At 38.0% G+C, this 18,319-nt stretch overlaps 1 protein-coding gene across 2 annotated transcripts in view; it reads left to right on the top strand.

The window, feature by feature from the left end:
* The window catches only part of SAV1 (salvador family WW domain containing protein 1), a 36,746-nt gene that overhangs the window by 9,514 nt on the left and 8,913 nt on the right, over positions 1 to 18,319 (top strand). For both annotated transcript variants that reach the window (XM_030810292.1, XM_030810288.1), the window contains exon 3: positions 14,000 to 14,270. In XM_030810292.1, the coding sequence (XP_030666152.1) occupies positions 14,000 to 14,270 (271 nt within the window). The remainder of the gene's footprint in view (positions 1 to 13,999; positions 14,271 to 18,319) is intronic.

Below are 18,319 nucleotides of genomic sequence, written 5' to 3'. Positions count from 1 at the left end.
CAGTTGATACACTGCTTGAGAGACTTCATTTGATAAGATTAATTTTTATCAGGGCAATATAGATTTAATGTTTTACCTTGTAGAAAAAATAGTACTTTTTTTGAAGGAACCTCTTAAGTTGCAGGGAAAGATTAATAACCAATTACATGCCAAACAGAAAAGCCTAATAACTGCCTTTTCTGGAAGGGAAAAACCTGAATATGAGACAGTAGCTGAAAATTTCTTGAATTCACCTTGAGAAGACTTAAAACATATTTTTAGGATTTATGCTGAATAAGGTTCAAGGAATTTGAATGAATAGAAAGGAGAAGGTTTGTAGGAGGATAGGATAGGGATGTGCAATAGATTTATTTTCAGAAACATTCAATTTTGATTGTCATAAGCATAAAAAGGTTGGAAAATTTGTTTTGTAATGACAATGGCAATAGTAATTCTTGTCAATTAGTTACTAGATTTTCAGGAAACACCTCATGTCAAGGGTTAAATTCAGCTTATTGTATTTAGTAGAAGCACAAAAACAAGTTGTATAATCTCAGAAAGTTTTACAGCCTAGAAAGTTCTACGTTTAGCTGTAGAACTTTCAGATTAGAAAATTTGACCTTTAATGTTCTTGGCCACATACCAGTCAAGCACTTACTGTATGTGCCAAAGGAAGGAATCCTGCTGTTAACAGGAAGTCTTTAGTTGGAATACTAAAGGCAGATTGAATTCCTTTGTTTTGCGCTTAAATTTTAGTTCTGTCTTGAAAACATTTTTAAATGTTTAAAGATGACTAAAGAAATCAGGCTACAAAAATCAAACTGAAAAGTGTGGGCTTCATCAAGAAATACTGGATTTGCAATTACTTGGGTAATGTGTAAAATATTTGTGTAACCAGAATCTTTTGAGGAGGGGTTGATAATCTTTAGAGACACCACCTTTTCTGTATTTATATTGCAGAGGAAGAGAGAAAGCATTTGGTTGGGTTTAATACTTAGATCTCTTTATCAACATCTTGATTATAACACACGCTGATAATGTGTAGTATCCATTACCAGGGACCTTGTGGAACTGTATTAGAGCTCTAGATCCATTTTATTCTCTGTAACCACTACAAAATTTGGAAACCGGCCTTTTTGAGTTTTATTCATAATGGTAGATCTCATAAATATCTGCCTGGTTGTATGAGATTAAGTTTTTTGGCACATCTACTGATAGTTGAGAGAGAAAATAATACTTTATCTGTGTCTTCGACTAAGTCATGTTTAGTGTATGAATGTTTTACTTTGTATTAATAGAAGGTGTTTGTGCAGTTAATTCCTGCAAATAGAAGCTGTTTTGAGGATTAATTATGAATCCAGTTTATTACTTTCAAGGACTCCTTGAAATTATAGAAAGCCAATTTTGTTCTTGTCACTCAAAAACTGAAGTTATCATTTTTTCCCACTGCTTTGGTTCAAAATTGGTGGTTTGCTTTTTCTTTTACTAGTGGTAGTCAATTTTTCTTTAAAGAATAGATAAAAATTGACCTTTTGTTGTTGAGATTACATGGTTAGTAACCGGTTTGTCATTTGACCTTATACCACTTGTGTGACCACTGGTAAAATAATTCACTTGAACCTGTTTTCTCGTCTGTAAATTGGTGGTAATAGTACTACCTCCTAGAGCAGTTTTGGCTATGAAGTAAGACATATGGAAAGGGCTGGGGATAGAATACACATCCATAACTGTTTGCACATGTCCTTTGTAAGAGTGAGTGTTTCCCAGCACTTTGGGAGGCCGAAGCGGGCAGATCACAAGGTCAGGAGTTCGAGACCAGCCTGACCAACATGGTGAAACACCGTCTCTACTAAAAATACAAAAATTAGCTGGGCATGGTGGCGTGTGCCTGTAATCCCAGCTACTCAGGAGGCTGAGGCAGGAGAATCACTTGAACCCGGGAACCCGCGGAGTGGAGGGTGCAGTGAGCCAAGATTGCACCTGTGCACTCCAGCATGGGCGACAGAGCGAGACTCTGTCTCAAAAAAAAAAAAAAAAAAAGTAAGTGTTTTGTGTTCTGTGCTTTTCCCACATACTTGGGATGTTAGTTATTGAAGTTTGAGCTTTTTGGCTGAACTCATACTGGAGGAATGATGTATTAGAGCATGACATAGCTTTTTTTTTTTTTTTTTTAATCTTCTGGATCTGTTTTATTACCGGTAATGCTTTATGCTTTAGACTAGTGTTTTGCATTATTTTGTGCTGTACATTTATCTCAGTAGATTTTATAAAATTATCCCAAATAATAATTTGAAAAAATATATCACACATTGTGCTTTCAGAAAGTACAGCTGGGGCTGGGTGCGGTGACTCACGCCTGTAATCCCAGCACTTTGGGAGGCTGAGACGGGCGGATCACGAGGTCAGGAGATCGAGACTATCCTGGCTAACATGGTGAAACCCCGTCTCTACTAAAAATACAAAAAATTAGCCGGCCGTGGTGGCGGGTGCCTGTAGTCCCAGCTACTCAGGAGGCTGAGGCAGGAGAAAAGCATGAACCCGGGAGGCGGAGCTTGCAGTGAGCGGAGATCGCGCCACTGCACTCCAGCCTGGGCGACAGAGCGAGACTCCATCTCAAAAAAAAAAGTACAGTTGGGGTATGTTTTGAAATTATTAATAGATATCTCTAAAAAGTTTAGGAATCATGGCTTCAGAGTGCATTGGGGTTTTAATAGAGTTGGTAAAGCTGATGTGCCTATTTGCAACTTTTTGGGTACTTCATGGCTCCTTTATCAAATTGTCAGGCTTTAAAAATGAGAGTTTTTACCGAGGGGGGTCTTTGTGCTTCCTCTAAATATGAATTGCGAATTTATAGTCAGATATGGCTTTTGGTACCTAATGTTGTTTAAATGTAAAAGTACATGTGGTTCTAGATTTAGGCAAGTTCAGTACATATATGAAAATATGGGCTTTCTTAATAGATGAAATTGCCACAAACTTTTAATATTCTCTAAACCTGTATAGTTTTTGTTTTTGTTTTTTTTTTGAGACGGAGTTTCACTTTTGTTGCCCAGGCTGGAGTGCAATAGCACGATCTTGGCCCACCACAACCTCTGCCTCCTGGGTTCAAGTGATTATTCTGCCTCAGCCTCCCAAGTAGCTGGAATTATAGGCATGTGCCACCATGCCTGGCTAATTTTGTATTTTTAGTAGAGACGGGATTTCTCCATGTTGGTCAGGCTGGTTTCGAACTCCCGACCTCAGGTGATCCACCCACCTTGGCCTCCCAGTGCTGGGATCACAGGCATGAGCCACTGCACCCGGCCCTTGTATTGTTTTTAATTACTATAAAGGCTTTTGTTTTTAGGCCGGGTACAGTGGCTCATGCCTGTAATCCTAGCACTTTGGGAGGCCAAGACAGACGGATCAACTAAGGTCAGGAGTTAGAGACCAGCCTGACCAACATGGTGAAACCCCATCTCTACTAAAAATACAAAAAGTAGCCAGGCATGGTGGCAGGCTCCTGTAATCTCACCTACTCCGGAGGCTGAGGCAGGAGAATCGCTTGAACCTGGGAGGTGGAGGTTGCAGTGAGCTGAGATTGCACCACTGCACTTTAGCCTGGGGGATGAGGCTAGACTCCGTCTCAAAAAAAAAGCTAGTTTTTGTTTTTAATAATGCAGTATTTAGAAATTTATTTCTATTATATATTTCCTGAGGGAAGCTCTGTTAGCCAAAATATTATGGCTTTTGTAAGTAACTCAATATAAACACACTGAATTAAGTATACATTAGAAAAAATTGTTACATTGCTATGCTTGGTTTTGGCTCTAAAGCGTTTTTAACATAATGGACATACTAGAGTGTAAAGTAATTTTGTGTTTCTATGATGTGATATTAAAGTCATTTGCTGTATACATGTGTTTCATACATTGGCTTCTTTTCTGTTTAAATATTTTCTCTTTAAGTACTGAAGTTGCTTAAACTATACATATTAAACTTTCAATTGCAGTTTAATAGAAGCCTAAGGTCAGTTTCACCAAAAGGCTTGTTTTGTTCTGTTTTATTGCCACCATCTTTTCAAAAATTATATGTTAGCTTTGTTTTGAAAGGATACCAAACAAGGGTGATCTTTAGTCTGTTTTGTTCTTGCATCCTTTTTGCCAGAATACTTCATAATGTTGTGTACTTACTATCGCATAGGTTCCAGTGACATATAATGACTGATTTGTCTGTGATGTTAAATTAAGATGCAGCCATGGATACAGATGTCAGCTTAATTCATCCATCATGAAGTTCTCCATAAGCCTTTTATCTATTATTGGTTTTTGGCAGCCATTAATGATCATTGGCTAGCACTATTACAGGCATACCTCATTTTACTGTGCTTTGCTCTATTGTGTTTTGCAGATACTGTGTTTTTTACAAATTGAAGGTTTGTGGCAGTCCAACAGCACGTGCTCATTTCATGTCTCTGTCACATCTTGGTAATTCTTGCAATATTTCAAACTTTTTTCATTTCTGCCTGTTATGGTGATCTGTGGTCAGTGATTGCTGATGTTACTATTGTAATTGTTTTGGGGCATCACAAGGAATTGCACTTGTGTGCAAACTAAGCTAAAATAAGAAGTGGAGCCTGTTGTGACTACATTGCTGCTGGCCTCATGATAAAATTTGAACAGATGAGTTGCTTTTTATGGATGAGCAAAGAAAGTGGTTTCTTGAGATAGAATATACTCTTGGTGAAGAAGCTGTAAATATTGTTGAAATGACTAATGATTTAGGATATTAAATAAATTTAGTTGATGCAGTAGTGGAATTTGAGAGGATTGACGCCAATTTGAAAGAAATGCTACTGTGGGTAAAATGCTGTCAAACAGCATCACATGCTACAGAAAAATCTTTCATGAAAGGAAAAGTCCATTGATGGAGCAGACTTCATTGTTGTCTTTAAGAAATTGCCACAGCTACCCCAGCCTTCAAACACCACCAGCCTAATCAGTCAGCAGCCATCAATATGGAGACGGGACCCTCCACTAGCAAAAAGATGCTGTGAATTCACTGAAGGCTCAGATAATCATTAGCATTTTTTTAGCAATAAAATTTTTTTTATTAAGACCTGTACTTTTTTTTAAGATACAATGCTATTGCACACTTAATAGACTACAGTATATTGTAAAATATAACTTTTTTTTTTTTTTTTTTTGAGATGGAGTCTCACTCTCTTGCCAGGTTGGAGTGCAGTGATGCGATCTCGGCTCACTGCCACCCCCACTTCCCAGGTTCAAGCGATTCTGCTGCCTCAGCCTCCCGAGTAGTTGGGACTACAAGTATGTGCCACCAGGCCCAGCTAATTTTTGTATTTTTAGTAGAGACGGGGTTTCACCATGTTGGCCAGGATGGTCTCCATCTCTTGACCTCATGATCCACCTGCCTCGGCCTCCCAAAGTGCTGGGATTACAGGTGTGAGCCACCGTGCCCGGCCGTAAAGGTAACCTTTATATTCACTGGGAAACGAAAAAATTCACATAACTCACTTTATTGCAATATTCACTTTATTGCAGTAATCTGGAACCAAACCTGAAATATCTCCAAAGTATGTCTAAGTGTTGCAAATTTTGATACTTGAATTCTGTCATTTCTTCTTTATTAGTTAGAATATTATAATTAAGGACTTTATCAATTATTTGGTTGCTGTTCATATAGGAAAGCAGGGTTAAATGCTAGATCTTTTCCTTTGTTTGCTATTTCAGAATAATGAATTGATACCCTAGCCACCTACAGAAGTAACCATGAACTCATGGATCTTTAATGCCAAGCTTTATTGGGATTTTATCATTTTTTAATTAATGTTCATTTTCTGTTCTAGGATTCATTCCAGAGTGTACTGCATTGCATTTCATTGTTGTATGTTTTTAGTCTTCTTTAATCTATGCTAGTTTCTCAGTCTTTTGTTTTTTATGACCTTGACAGTTTTTAGGAGTACAAAATGTTTTGTAGATTGTACCTCAATTTCAATTCATTTTTTTTTTTCAATTTCTTTTTTTTTTAGACGTCTCCCTCTGTCACCCAGGCTAGAGTGCAGTGGTGTAATCTTGGCTCATTGCAACCTCCACCTCCCAGGTTCAAGCAGTTCTCCTGTCTCAGCCTCCTGAATAGCTGGGATCATCGCCACGTGCCACCATGCCTGGCTAATTTTTGTATATTTAGTAGAGATGGAGTTTCGCCATGTTGGCCAGGCTGGTCTTGAACTCTTGACCTCAGGTGATACACCCACCTTGGCCTCCCAAAGTGTTGGGATTATAGGCACGAGCCACTGTGCCCGGCCTTTTTTTTCAATTTCAAAAGTCTGATGTTTTTCTCATGTTCCATATTATCATGTATTTTCCCTGACCCAGAAGCCATTTCTCCAAGATGAACTGGTAGATTTTAAGATTTTTAAGACTTACGTTTTAATTATTGGTGTGGTAATTCCTTTTGATGTTTAAATTGCTGCTGTTTTGGTGGCAGGAGCCCCTTCAGTGTTGGTTCCTTTTTATTTCTCTCTGCTTTCTAATGTGACTAGATGTTCCAGGCTCATATTGTGCATTTTCTGCCTCAGTCCTGTACTCAACCATTTATCTAAGGATCCCTGGTTCCTTTCGATGGGGAAGTAGTATTCAGGGATTGCATGCTTGTACTCATTGCTATTTGGTGGATTAATGCTTGTAGACCTTTTCAACGGACATATCTAGGAAATACGTTTTGTTGCTTTCTGGAAATAGAAATTCATTATGAGCTCATACTGTTGGCAGTTTAAGATTTCCAAGTTTTTACTTTTAGGTTTTTTAAAAAAAAAATTTTAATCGTGATAAAATACACATAACAAAATTTACCATCTTAACCATTTTTAAGTGTACAGTTTGTTGGCAGTAAGTACATTAACATTGAGCTACCTTCTTTTTGCCTTTGATTTTTATTTTTTTCTCAGACTGAAAATCTTGGTTCCTGTTGACAATTACATAACTATTCATTTGCTTCATAGCATAACTAGCTTTAAAAATACTATCATCGACAATATGATTACTGAATAAAACAGAAGATTTCTTTGTAGTTTATTTTTAAAATTTAGGATATTTCCTGATGAAGAAGTACAATTTATTGTGTTGAAAATTCTCTTTGGGCTGGGCACAGGGGCGCATGCCTGTAATCCTAGCACACTGGGAGGCCGTGATGGGAGGAATGCTTGAGTCTAAGGGTTTTGAGACCAGCCTGGGCAACATAATGAGACCCTGTCTTTACAAAAAATAGTTTAAAAAATTAGCCAGGCTAGGTGGTGCATGTCCATAGTCACACCTACTTGGGAGGTGGGAGGATTGCTTGAGCCCAGGAGGTTGAGGCTGCAGTGAGCCGTAATTGTGCCACTGCACTCCAGCCTGGGTGACAGAGTGAGACCCTGTCTCAAAAATAAATAACAATAAATAAGTAATAAAATTCACTTTGAATTAATTTTTCTGAAGTATGCTTTAGCTGCTTCATGCACTGTTAGATTTGTTTACTTCATTTTGTTTTCACTTTTTAGGGATTGCATTTTCTAAATTTTGATTTAATTTTGTTTGGAAGTTATATAGGATATTTAAAAGGTTGCAAAATCAAAACGATAAAACAGAATACATTTAGAAAATTAATTCTATCCCTGTCCTCTTCCACCCCATTTCCCTCCTCCCCTGTAAATACCCAATTTTATTAATTTTTGTTACATACTTCACTGCAACATTTTATGAAAATAGATACAAATACATATATATGTAAAATATTCATATTATTTTCTTTCATATATATTGTGTTAGGTTTCTGTAGCTGTAAAACACATTATTCTCAAACTCATTGGCATAAAACAATAAACATTTATTATCTCAGTTTCTGTGGGTCAGGATTTTGGAAGCGGCTTAGCCAGGTCATTCTGAATCAGGATCTCTCATGAAGTTGCAGTTCACACACGGCAGCTGGGGCTGCAGTTATCTGAAGGCTTTGCTCGGGCTGAAAGATCCATTTCTTTCTTTCTTTTTTTTTTTTGGAGATGAGTCTCTGTCACTCAGGCTTGAGTGCAGTAGCGCACTCTCGGCTCACTGCAACCTCCATCTCCCAGGTTCAAGCGTTCTCCTGCCTCAGCCTCCTGAGTAGCTGGGACTACAGGCTTGTGCTGCCACGCCCAGCTAATTATTTGTAATTTTATTAGAGATAGGCTTCTGTCCTCTTGGCCAGGCTGGTCTCAAACTTCTGAGATCAGGTGGTCCATCCACCTTGGCCTCCCAAAGTGCTGACCCAGCCAAAAGATCCTCTTCTAAGTTCACTCACAAGGCTGTTAGTAGGAGGCTTCAGTTCTGGCTGAAGGCCTAAATTTGTCACTCATGGGCTTCTCATGATATGGTATCTGGTTTCCCCCAGGGTGAGTGATGAGAGCAAGTACACTTGACCAAGGCAGAAGCTGCATGGTCTTTTATATCCTAATCTCAGAAGTCACACACCATCCTTTCTGCCTTGAACTATTGGTCACACAGAAAAGGGTGTGAATACCAGGAGGACAGGGATAATTGGGGCCCAGGGTCACCTTACTGGCTGGCTACTACATATATATATATATGTATGGTGGTGTACTGTCCAGACTGTTTTTTCACGTAATACATCCCGAATATTATTCCAGGGCAATAAATAGAAATCATCTTCATTCATGTTTACAGCTATATAATATAGTACTCTGTTCTGTGTGTGTAATAGTGTAATCATCCAGTTTGCTATTATTGGACATTTGGTTGATTTCTAGCCTTTTGCAACTATAGATGTTGCTGCAGTGACTAGCCTTCTGCATATGCATTGTATGTTGTATTTAAATAAAAACAGTTTCTTAAACCACATGCCAATAACCTGTATTTATCCATACACTTACATATCCTTCTTTAGAATCTGAGTTTGAATTGAAGCATTTACCTTAAGTTTAAAGTTTCTTCTAAATTACCTTTTGTCACTGGGGTCTGTTTCATTTGCCTTTCCTTAAAGGTAAACTTGATGTTTTCATTTTGGCCTTAGTTTCCAGCCAACTGTAATTTTAAAAGCTCTTCAAAGTCGTCTGGGAACTTTTGACTAGTAGATGTTTTGCTCTGGCATGGTACTCCTTCACACCTCAGTGGTCACCCAGTCTTTCTTATTTTGACCATTCTGGGATATTCTGAATTTGGCAGTTAGGGCTTTGGGTTGACTGGCAGTCTTCTGTTAATGCACTAACTTTTCATTTAAATGCTGTATCCTTGTACCTTTCAGGGACAGGGATTCAAATTTATGTTAAAATTTTGTCTGGGGTGCAACTGTTACAAATAATGAGGATTAATAATAGTATGAACCACATACTGTCTTCCTAGGACTGTGTTAGAACATGCACCAGCAGTGATAATACATCTGTATTTGCTGCCTAGTGGCTAACAAATTTACTCTCTTGATTGTAATAAATACCTTCGTTTTAGAACTAGTAAAATGTGGGAGTTAAAGAGGCAAAATAAGTCCAAAAATCAAGGGAAAGATTTATGCAGTTTCTGTCTCATTGATGTGTATCTCCTCCACTAATACCACACTGTCTTTATTGCTGCAGCTTATTTATTTAACACTTACTATGTGCTTTATTCTGTGGACACCGTTCTAGAGACTGGAGATGTATCTGTGAACAAAACAAAGATTCCTGTCCTAAGAATCTTCTTTGTGGGATTCTTGTAGGTAAATAAACAAACTGAAATTATATAATAAGTTAAAAGGTTAAAGTGCTTTTTAAAAAAGTAAAACGGTAAGTAGAAGCTCAGCAGATGTAGATTGCCATAGTAGGAATAAGCTTCATTGAGACATTTGAGAAGAGGCTTGAAGAGGGTGAGAGTGAGCCAAGAGAATATCTGAAGGAAGAATGTTCTAGGGAGAGTAAACAGCCAGTACCCGCCATGTTTGAGAACAGCATCCAGGAGGTGAGTGTAGCTGGAACAGAGTGAACTAGGGGTAAAAAAAATAGCAGCTTAAGTCAGAGAAGAAAGGGAGGTCTGATCATCAGTAGGGCTTCATATTGAAAGTTATACAAGAGATAACTTTCATCAAGTAATGAGACAGTAAAGATAACTTGTACCAAATATCAAGGAAAACCTTAGCTCAGCCAGTATCACCAACCTCTAGTGAACCAAATAAATACTCCTTGTTTTAAGCCACTGAGTTTCGGGGTGATTTGTTATACATATGCTATTAGTATTCTTTTTTTTTTTTTTTTTTTTTTTTGAGACAGAGTCTCGCTCTGTCGCCCAGGCTGGAGTGTAGTGGCGCAATCTTGGCTCATTGCAACCTCCGCCTCCTGGGTTCATGCCATTCTCCTGTCTCAGCCTCCCGAGTAGCTGGGACTACAGGCACCCACCACCATGCCCGGCTAATTTTTGTGTTTTTAGTAGAGACGGGGTTTCACTGTGTTAGCCAGGATGGTCTCGATCTCCTGACCTCATGATCTGCCCGCCTCGGCCTCCCAAGGTGCTGAGATTACAGGCATGAGCCACCGCACCCGGCCAACTATTAGTATTCTTGTGTGAGAATAAAATTATGCAGCCAGATTATTCTTTTAAAAAATGTAGCAAATTTAACTTTTTTCAAGTTACACAGTTCTGAGTATTAACATATATATAGATTTCATGTAATGCCTGTGTAATGAGAATATAGAACATTTCAAACACCCTCTAAAATTCCCTTAGGTTGTCCTCTTATAGTCAACTCCTGTCCCTCACCTCCAGTTCCTAGCAATCACTGTTTTCTGTCCTAGTAGTTTTGCGTTTGGAAGAATCTCATAAAAATGAACCATACAATTTGTAGCCACTTGAGACTGGGCTGCTTTCCCTCAGCATGATACTTCTGAGATTCATTTTTGAGATTCTTGCATGTACCAATAATTAGTTCCATTTTATTCCTGAGTAGATTTCACTGTACAGTTGCACCACAGTTTGTTTATCCATTCTGTTAAAGGACATGTGTGTCGTTTCTACTTTGGGGCAAATATGAATACAGTCATTGTAAATATCTACAAATAGGATTTTGTATGAAGATGACTTCTCATTTCTCTAGGGTAAATATTTGGGAATGGGATTGCTGTAGCATATGAAAAGCATATGTTTAACTTTATAAGAAATTGCTAAGCTGTTCTCCAGAGTGACTAGCATTTTGCATCCACACCAGCAGTGTATGGGCATTCCAGTTGTTCTGTATCCACGTAAGAACTTGCATTGTCAGGTTTTGTTTTGTTTTTGGCCATTTTCGTATACGTGTATTGTCATTTCATTATGGTTTTAATTTGCATTTCTCTCACAGCTGCTTATGATCCTGAGCATTTTTTCATGTGCTATTTACCGCCAATATGTTGTCTTCGGTGAAGTGCCTGTTAAAAATTCTTGCCCCTTTTTTTTTAACTGGGTCGTTTTGTTTTCTTCTTCTGTTTTTGTTTTGAGAGAAGGGGTTTCACTCTGTTGCACAGACCGGAGTGCAGTAGCGTGATGTTCACAGGCGTGATGATAGTGTGCTACAGACCCAAAATCTTGGGCTCAAGTAACCCACCTACTCAGCTTCCTGAGTAGGTTGAACTACAGGTGCGTGTCACTGCACCAGGCTCAGGGTTGTTTTCTTCATGTTGAGTTTTGAGAGTTCTTTGTATATTCTGGATCAGAGTTCTTTGGCTAATAATGTGATTTGCAAATATTTTCTCCCAGTTTACAGCTTGATTTTCTTTCTCTTAGTGTCCTTCACAAGCATTTTTAATCTTGACAGAGTTCAATTTAATCAGTATTTTTTCTTTATGAGTTGAACTTTCAGCATCATGGTAAAAAAAAAAGTACTCTGTCCAAACTCATGAAAATTTATTCTATTTTTTTCTTGTAAAAGCGTTACAGTTTTAAATTTAGATATATGATCTATTTTGAGTTAATTTGGATATAAGGTGGGAGGTAGAGGTTGTGATTAGGTTTTTTGCATATGGATGTCCAGTTGTTGCAACGTCATTTGTTGGAAAAACTAACCTTTCCCCACTGTTGCCCTTTCACCTTTATAAAAAAATCAGTTGACCATGTCTGTGTGGGTGTGCTTTTGGATTCTCTGTTTGGTTCCATTTATCTATTTGTCTGTTCTTCTGACAATACCATACTGTCTTGATTACTGTAGCTTTATAGTAAGCCTTAAAAATCAGGTAGTGTGAGTCCTTCAACTTTATCCCTTTTTCAAAAAAATTGTTTTGGCTACTCTAGTTCTTTTGCCTTTCAGTATACATTTTAAAATCTGTTTAATAACTGTATCTACAAAAACTCCACGGAATTTTTTTTTTTTTTTTGAGACAGAGTTTCACTCTTGTTGCCCAGGATGGAGTGCAATGGCGCGTTCTCGGCTCACTGCAACCTCTGCTTTCAGGTTCAAGCGATTCTCCTGCCTCAGCCTCCCGAGTAGCTGGGGATTACAGGCGTCCACCACCACGCCCGGCTAATTTTTGTGTTTTTAGTAGAGACGGGGTTTCACCATGTTGGTCAGGCTGGTCTCAAACTCCAGACTTCAGGTGATCCGCTCACCTTGGCCTCCCAAAGTGCTGGGATTACAGGCGTGAGCCACCGCGCCCGGCCGGAATTTTTATTGGAATGACAGTAGTCTCGTTTTATCTTTGCTTTCCACAATTTCAGTTACTTCTGCAACTGCAGTCTGAAAATAGATGAATATGGTACAAGATCTTTCAAGAGAGAGAGAGATCACATTCACCCAGTTTTTATTATAATGTTATAATTGTTCAATTTTATTGTTGTTAATCCCTTACTGTGCCTAATTTATAAGTTAAACTTCATCATAGATACGTATGTATAGGAAAACAGCATACACAGGGTTAAGTACTATCTGCAGTTTCAGGCATCTACAGGGGGTCTTGGAATGGATCCCCCCATGGATAAGGGGGGACTCCTATAAAGATAAAGATCATTTCAGGAGAATTGACATCTTAACTTTATGTTGAATCTTCCAATCCATTAATGTGATAGGTTTTTTATTTCTTTCATCAGTGTTTTGTAGTTTTTAGCATATGGATCCTGCACAATTTTTTGGCGCTATTATAAATAATATTATCTCAATAACTTTTGTTTCCAGTTGTTGTTTGTTAATATATAAATATTTAATTAGTTTTTGTGTGTTGACCTTAACCCTGCTACCTTAAGCTTACTTAACAATTCTAGGGCGCAGCCAGATTACTTTTAAGAATTTATAACTGGGAATAGTTTTACAAGTTCATTTTTGCATTTTTTTTAAAGATGAAATGTCAAATCTTTAATCAGGGGAAATTTTCTTTTTCCCACTTTTCTTTTGGCAGTATACATACTTAAGTAGCTTTACTGCTACAGGTTGATTATCCCTTACCCCAAAATGCTTAGGACCAGCAGTGTTTGAGATTTTGGATTTTTTTTTTTTTTGGAATATTTGTATATCCATAATGAGATATCTTGGGAAGAGATCCCAAATCTGAACATGAAATTCATTTATATTTCATATATACCTTCTACACATAGCCTGAAGGTAATTTTACATAATATTTTAAATAATTTTGTGCATAAAACAAAGTTTTAACTGAATTTTAACTATGACTCATCACATAAGGTCAAGTGTGGAATTCTCTACTTGTGGCAACATGTCAGCTCTCGAAGTTTTGGATTTTGGAGCATTTCAAATTTCAGATTTTTGGATTAGGGATGCTTAGCCTGTTGTTAAATGTTTGGCCTGTTGTTAAATGTTTGGCCTGTTGATGGAAGCATCAGCCAAAAAACCCTCCACTAATTTCAAAGTCTAGTTCCTCCCCCTTTTTATAATTAATAGTAATACTGACTAGTTTTATGAAAACCATCATAATGGACATAATCATGAATTTAAATAGAAGAGTACAATCAGGATAGTTAATGTTGTGACTTTGCTAGCTGGCACATTTTTTTGCATTGATAATTGTTCTGTTTCTTCTCTATCATTTTCTTTTTCCCCATAGGTATTGGGAGAGTTGCTGCTACATCTTTAGGAAATTTGACTAACCATGGTTCTGAAGATTTACCCCTTCCTCCTGGCTGGTCTGTGGACTGGACAATGAGAGGGAGAAAATATTATATAGATCATAACACAAATACAACTCACTGGAGCCATCCTCTTGAGCGAGAAGGACTTCCTCCTGGATGGGAACGAGTTGAGTCATCCGAATTTGGAACCTATTATGTAGATCACACAAATAAGAAGGCCCAATACAGGCATCCCTGTGCTCCTAGGTAGAGTATCAACTTTATTTTCAACTTTTTGTTTCGGGATTGTCTAATGTTAGATTTTGGACTCATATTTTCATCTAAGAGAAAAGCATCCTAAAGCTTGAGATTTGAAAGCCTTGTATTTCAAAATTTACATTTTTCTCTGGACATACATTTAGTAATAAATGACTTTAATAAGTTAAAAAAATACTTTTTTCTTTAAAAAAACCTCAAAAACAAGATCATTGTTCTTAAGATCAGATTCTGCTATAATAATGCCAGAATGTTTTTGTTATAGCTGTCCAGAAAATTAAATAATTAAAGCTTCTGCCTTCTTAACACTTAAATTTTTACAAATAATACAGACCCACCCCCTAAGTCAGAATGTACAATTGAATTATAACATGTTGCTGTTTATTCTATTTCAGACATGATGGTATGTTCTGTTTCTTGCTATTACTAGACAAGAAAGTGAAAATCGGGACTGAACAAAACATCCCATATCTGTTTAATAAATACAGCCAGTAATTCTTTGTGCTGTTTTGATTGATACTGGGCTGGGTAGATCTGCTTTGTTACCAGACTTTTAGCCCTGTGCTGCCTGGTAGCCAGTTGTCACATGTGGCTGTTGAGCACTTGAATGTGATTAATATAAATTGAGATGTGCTGTAAGTGTAAATACACACTGGATTTCAAAGTACATAAAAGCTAGTATTAGTTTAGTAATGAAGTCGCAAATATTTCAAATTAACCACATTTGAGCTTCAAAAGCTGAGCCACAAGATTAAAAATGAGTAAAATATCATCTGCATTTTGATAAATGTTGCTTAGTGTCATCTGGCATAATACAGTTTTTTGGTTATAGTGGACATTTGCATTTTCTTAGAACCATTATAATAGTTATGAAAATGTGTTTTAGTATTATCAACTGGAAAACTAAGCTTTATCATTATTGTGTTGTTTTAATTATTTTACATATTTGGATTTATTAATTCAACTTTGAAAATGTGTTTTTTCCCATGATTCCATGTAGTGGCACCCAATCAGTGTTTATTCAACTACTGAGGTTGTTGTCCTTTGAAAGAATCGAACTTGTGGTGTGGTCATCAGGTGGCAATGATTGTTGCAGTCCAGATAACCAGATTTGAGAGTTTACTTTTCTGTTCATCATTGACATGGTTTGGCTCTGTGTCCTCACCCAAATCTCATCTCAAATCTTAATCCCCATGTGTCAAGGGAGGGACCTGGTGGGAGGTAATTGAATCATGGGGGCCATTTCCCCCCTGTTGTTCTGGTAGTGAGTTCTCACGAGATCTGATGGTTTAAAAACGTGTGGCAGTTCCCCCTTCTCTCTCTCTCCTGCCACCATGTAAGATGTGCCTTGCTTCCCCTTCCCCTTCTGCCATGATTTAAGGTTCCTGAGGCCTCCCAGTTATGGAACTGTGGGTTGATTAAACCTCTTTTCTTTATAAATTACCCAGTTTCAGGTAATTACTTATAGCAGTGTGAAAATAGACTGATACAATCATCATTAACCTTATGTTTTTACAGAATTTTAATAGTTTTTCAAAAGCAATTTCATCATTAATTAATTTACTTCTCTCAGCAACTTGGTAGAAGTTGAACAAGAGAGAATAAACGCTGCCCTTAAGCTCACATAGGTAGTATTAATAGTTGTCTGGTTGTCTATCTTAGGCCAATCCTTATACAGAATTCTTGACTTACATTAGGTCATTTAATCCTGAGAACAACCACCTGTGGTATGAATTTATTATTCCACTTTTACAAGTATGGAAGCTGAGGCTTAGGGAGTGGAGGAGTTTTGCCTGCATTTACATAGTTTATAAGTGTTAAAGCTGAGGTTCAAATCCAGGCGTACCTGACTTCAAAGTCCCAGTTCTTCCTCACCCCAGTTGTACTGTCAAAGAACATTTTCCTTGGAACCTATTTAGGAAAGAAGAGTTGAAGATAGAATTCAGTTCCATTTGCATATTGATCTTCTAAAATTGTTAACCACAGCATAATCTAACCTTATTTTAATCCCAGTTTAGTAAACAGTGACCTTTTCTTTTTTTTTTTTTTTTTTTTTGAGACGGAGTCTCACTCTGTCGCCCAGGCTGGAGTGCAGTGGCGCCATCTCGGCTCACTACAAGCTCCGCCTTCCAGGTTTACGCCATTCTCCTGCCTCAGCCTCTCTGAGTAGCTGGGACTACAGGCACCCGCCACCACGCCCGGCTAATTTTTTGTATTTTTAGTAGAGACGGGGTTTCACCGTGGTCTCGATCTCCTGACCTCGTGATCCACCCGCCTCGGCCTCCCAAAGTGCTGGGATTACAAGCGTGAGCCACCGCGCCCGGCCAACAGTGACCTTTTCTAATATACGCATGCATTTTTTTCTCCCCATTGTTATATATACACCACATTTTCTTTTTTTTTCTCCCTAACTTTTATTTTAGGTTCAGGGGTACATGTGCAGGTTTGTTACATGGGTAAATTGCATGGCTTGGGGATTTGGTATAGATTATTTTATCACCCAGGTAATAAGCATAGTATCTGATAGGTAGTTTTTCTTTTCTTTTTTTTTTTTTTTTTTCTGAGACAGAGTTTCACTCTTGTTGCCACGGCTGGAGTGCAGTGGCACGATCTCAGCTCACCTCAACCTCCGCCTCCCAGGTTCAAGCAATTCTCCTGCCTCAGCCTCCCTAGTAGCTGGGATTACAGGCATGCATCACGAAGCCTGGTTAAGTTTTGTATTTTTAGTAAGACGGGCTTTCTCCATGTTGGCCAAGCTGGTCTCGAACTCCCAACCTCAGGTGCTCTGCCCACCTCGGCCTCCCAAAGTGCTGGGATTACAGGTGTAAGGCACTACGCCCAGTCCCTGATAGGTAGTTTTTCAATCCTCATGCTTCTCCCATCCTCTGCCCGCAAGTAGGCGTCAATGTTTGTTGTTCCCTTCTTTGTGTCCATGTGTACTCAGTGTTTAGCTCCTATCAACATGTGGTATTAGTTTTCTCTTCCTGCATTAATTCACTTAGGATAATGGCCTCCAGTTCCATCAGTGTTGCTGCATAGGACATGCTCTTGTTCTTTTTCATGGCTGGGTAGTATTCCATGGTGTCTGCGTACCACATTTTCTTTATCCAGCCCACCATTGATGGGCATTTAGGTTGATACCATATCTTTGCTATTGTGAATAGTGCTGCAGTTAACATGTGCACGCATATTTCTTTATGGTAGAATGATTTCTATTCCTTTGTAGAAATAGTCCCAGTAATGGGACTGCTGGATTGAATGGTAGTTCTAAGTTCTTTGAGAAATCTCACAACTGCTTTCCACTGTGACTGAACTAATTTATATTCCCACCAGCAGTCTGTAAGCATTCACTTTTCTTTGCAACCATACCAGCATCTGTTATTTTTTGACTTTTTATAATAGCCATTCTGACTGATGTAGAATGGTATTTATTTCATTGTGGTTTTAATTTGCATTTCTCTAATAAGCAGTGATGTTGAGCATTTTTTCATATGCTTGTTGGCCACATATACACATAAATCCTTATGTTTGAAGGTGCAGACCCCTTTCAGTCTGAAATAGACCCTTTTGGCCTCCTCAAGTTCAGCTATTAACCTTCAGGTAGTTCAGTGCTTTCCTTACCCTTTCCCATATATCTCCACTCCCCACAGCATACACAGGCTGTTAGAACTAAAGCATGGTTGTTGTTGTTGTTTTTTTAATCTCTGTGACTTAAAATAGGTTCTGATCAACTCTGACTCCCATATGTTCTCTTGAGTTGGTAAAAGTTGAAAAGTTATCTGCATTGGATAGAGATATTTCAAACACAATACTCACTGCTGCCTCACTACATATCCTAACCCCCATTTTCAGCCTACAGGAGGAAGAAAACATCCTTTCTTAGAAACTGTCAACCTTTCTGATATGAATTTACAGCTGATGACTATTTCTTGTGGGAATTTACTATTCTAGTTTTAAGCCTTTGTATAAAGGTTAAAACTTAGTTCCAGCTTTTTTATATCCTCCTTTGAACCTGTTTTTGAAAAGACTAAATACCAGCC

The sequence above is a fragment of the Nomascus leucogenys genome, chromosome 1a (genome assembly GCF_006542625.1).
Source record: "Nomascus leucogenys isolate Asia chromosome 1a, Asia_NLE_v1, whole genome shotgun sequence".
NCBI lineage: Eukaryota > Metazoa > Chordata > Mammalia > Primates > Hylobatidae > Nomascus > Nomascus leucogenys.
Note: the sequence above shows the minus strand (reverse complement) of the source record. Positions and strands in the feature narration are given on the sequence as shown.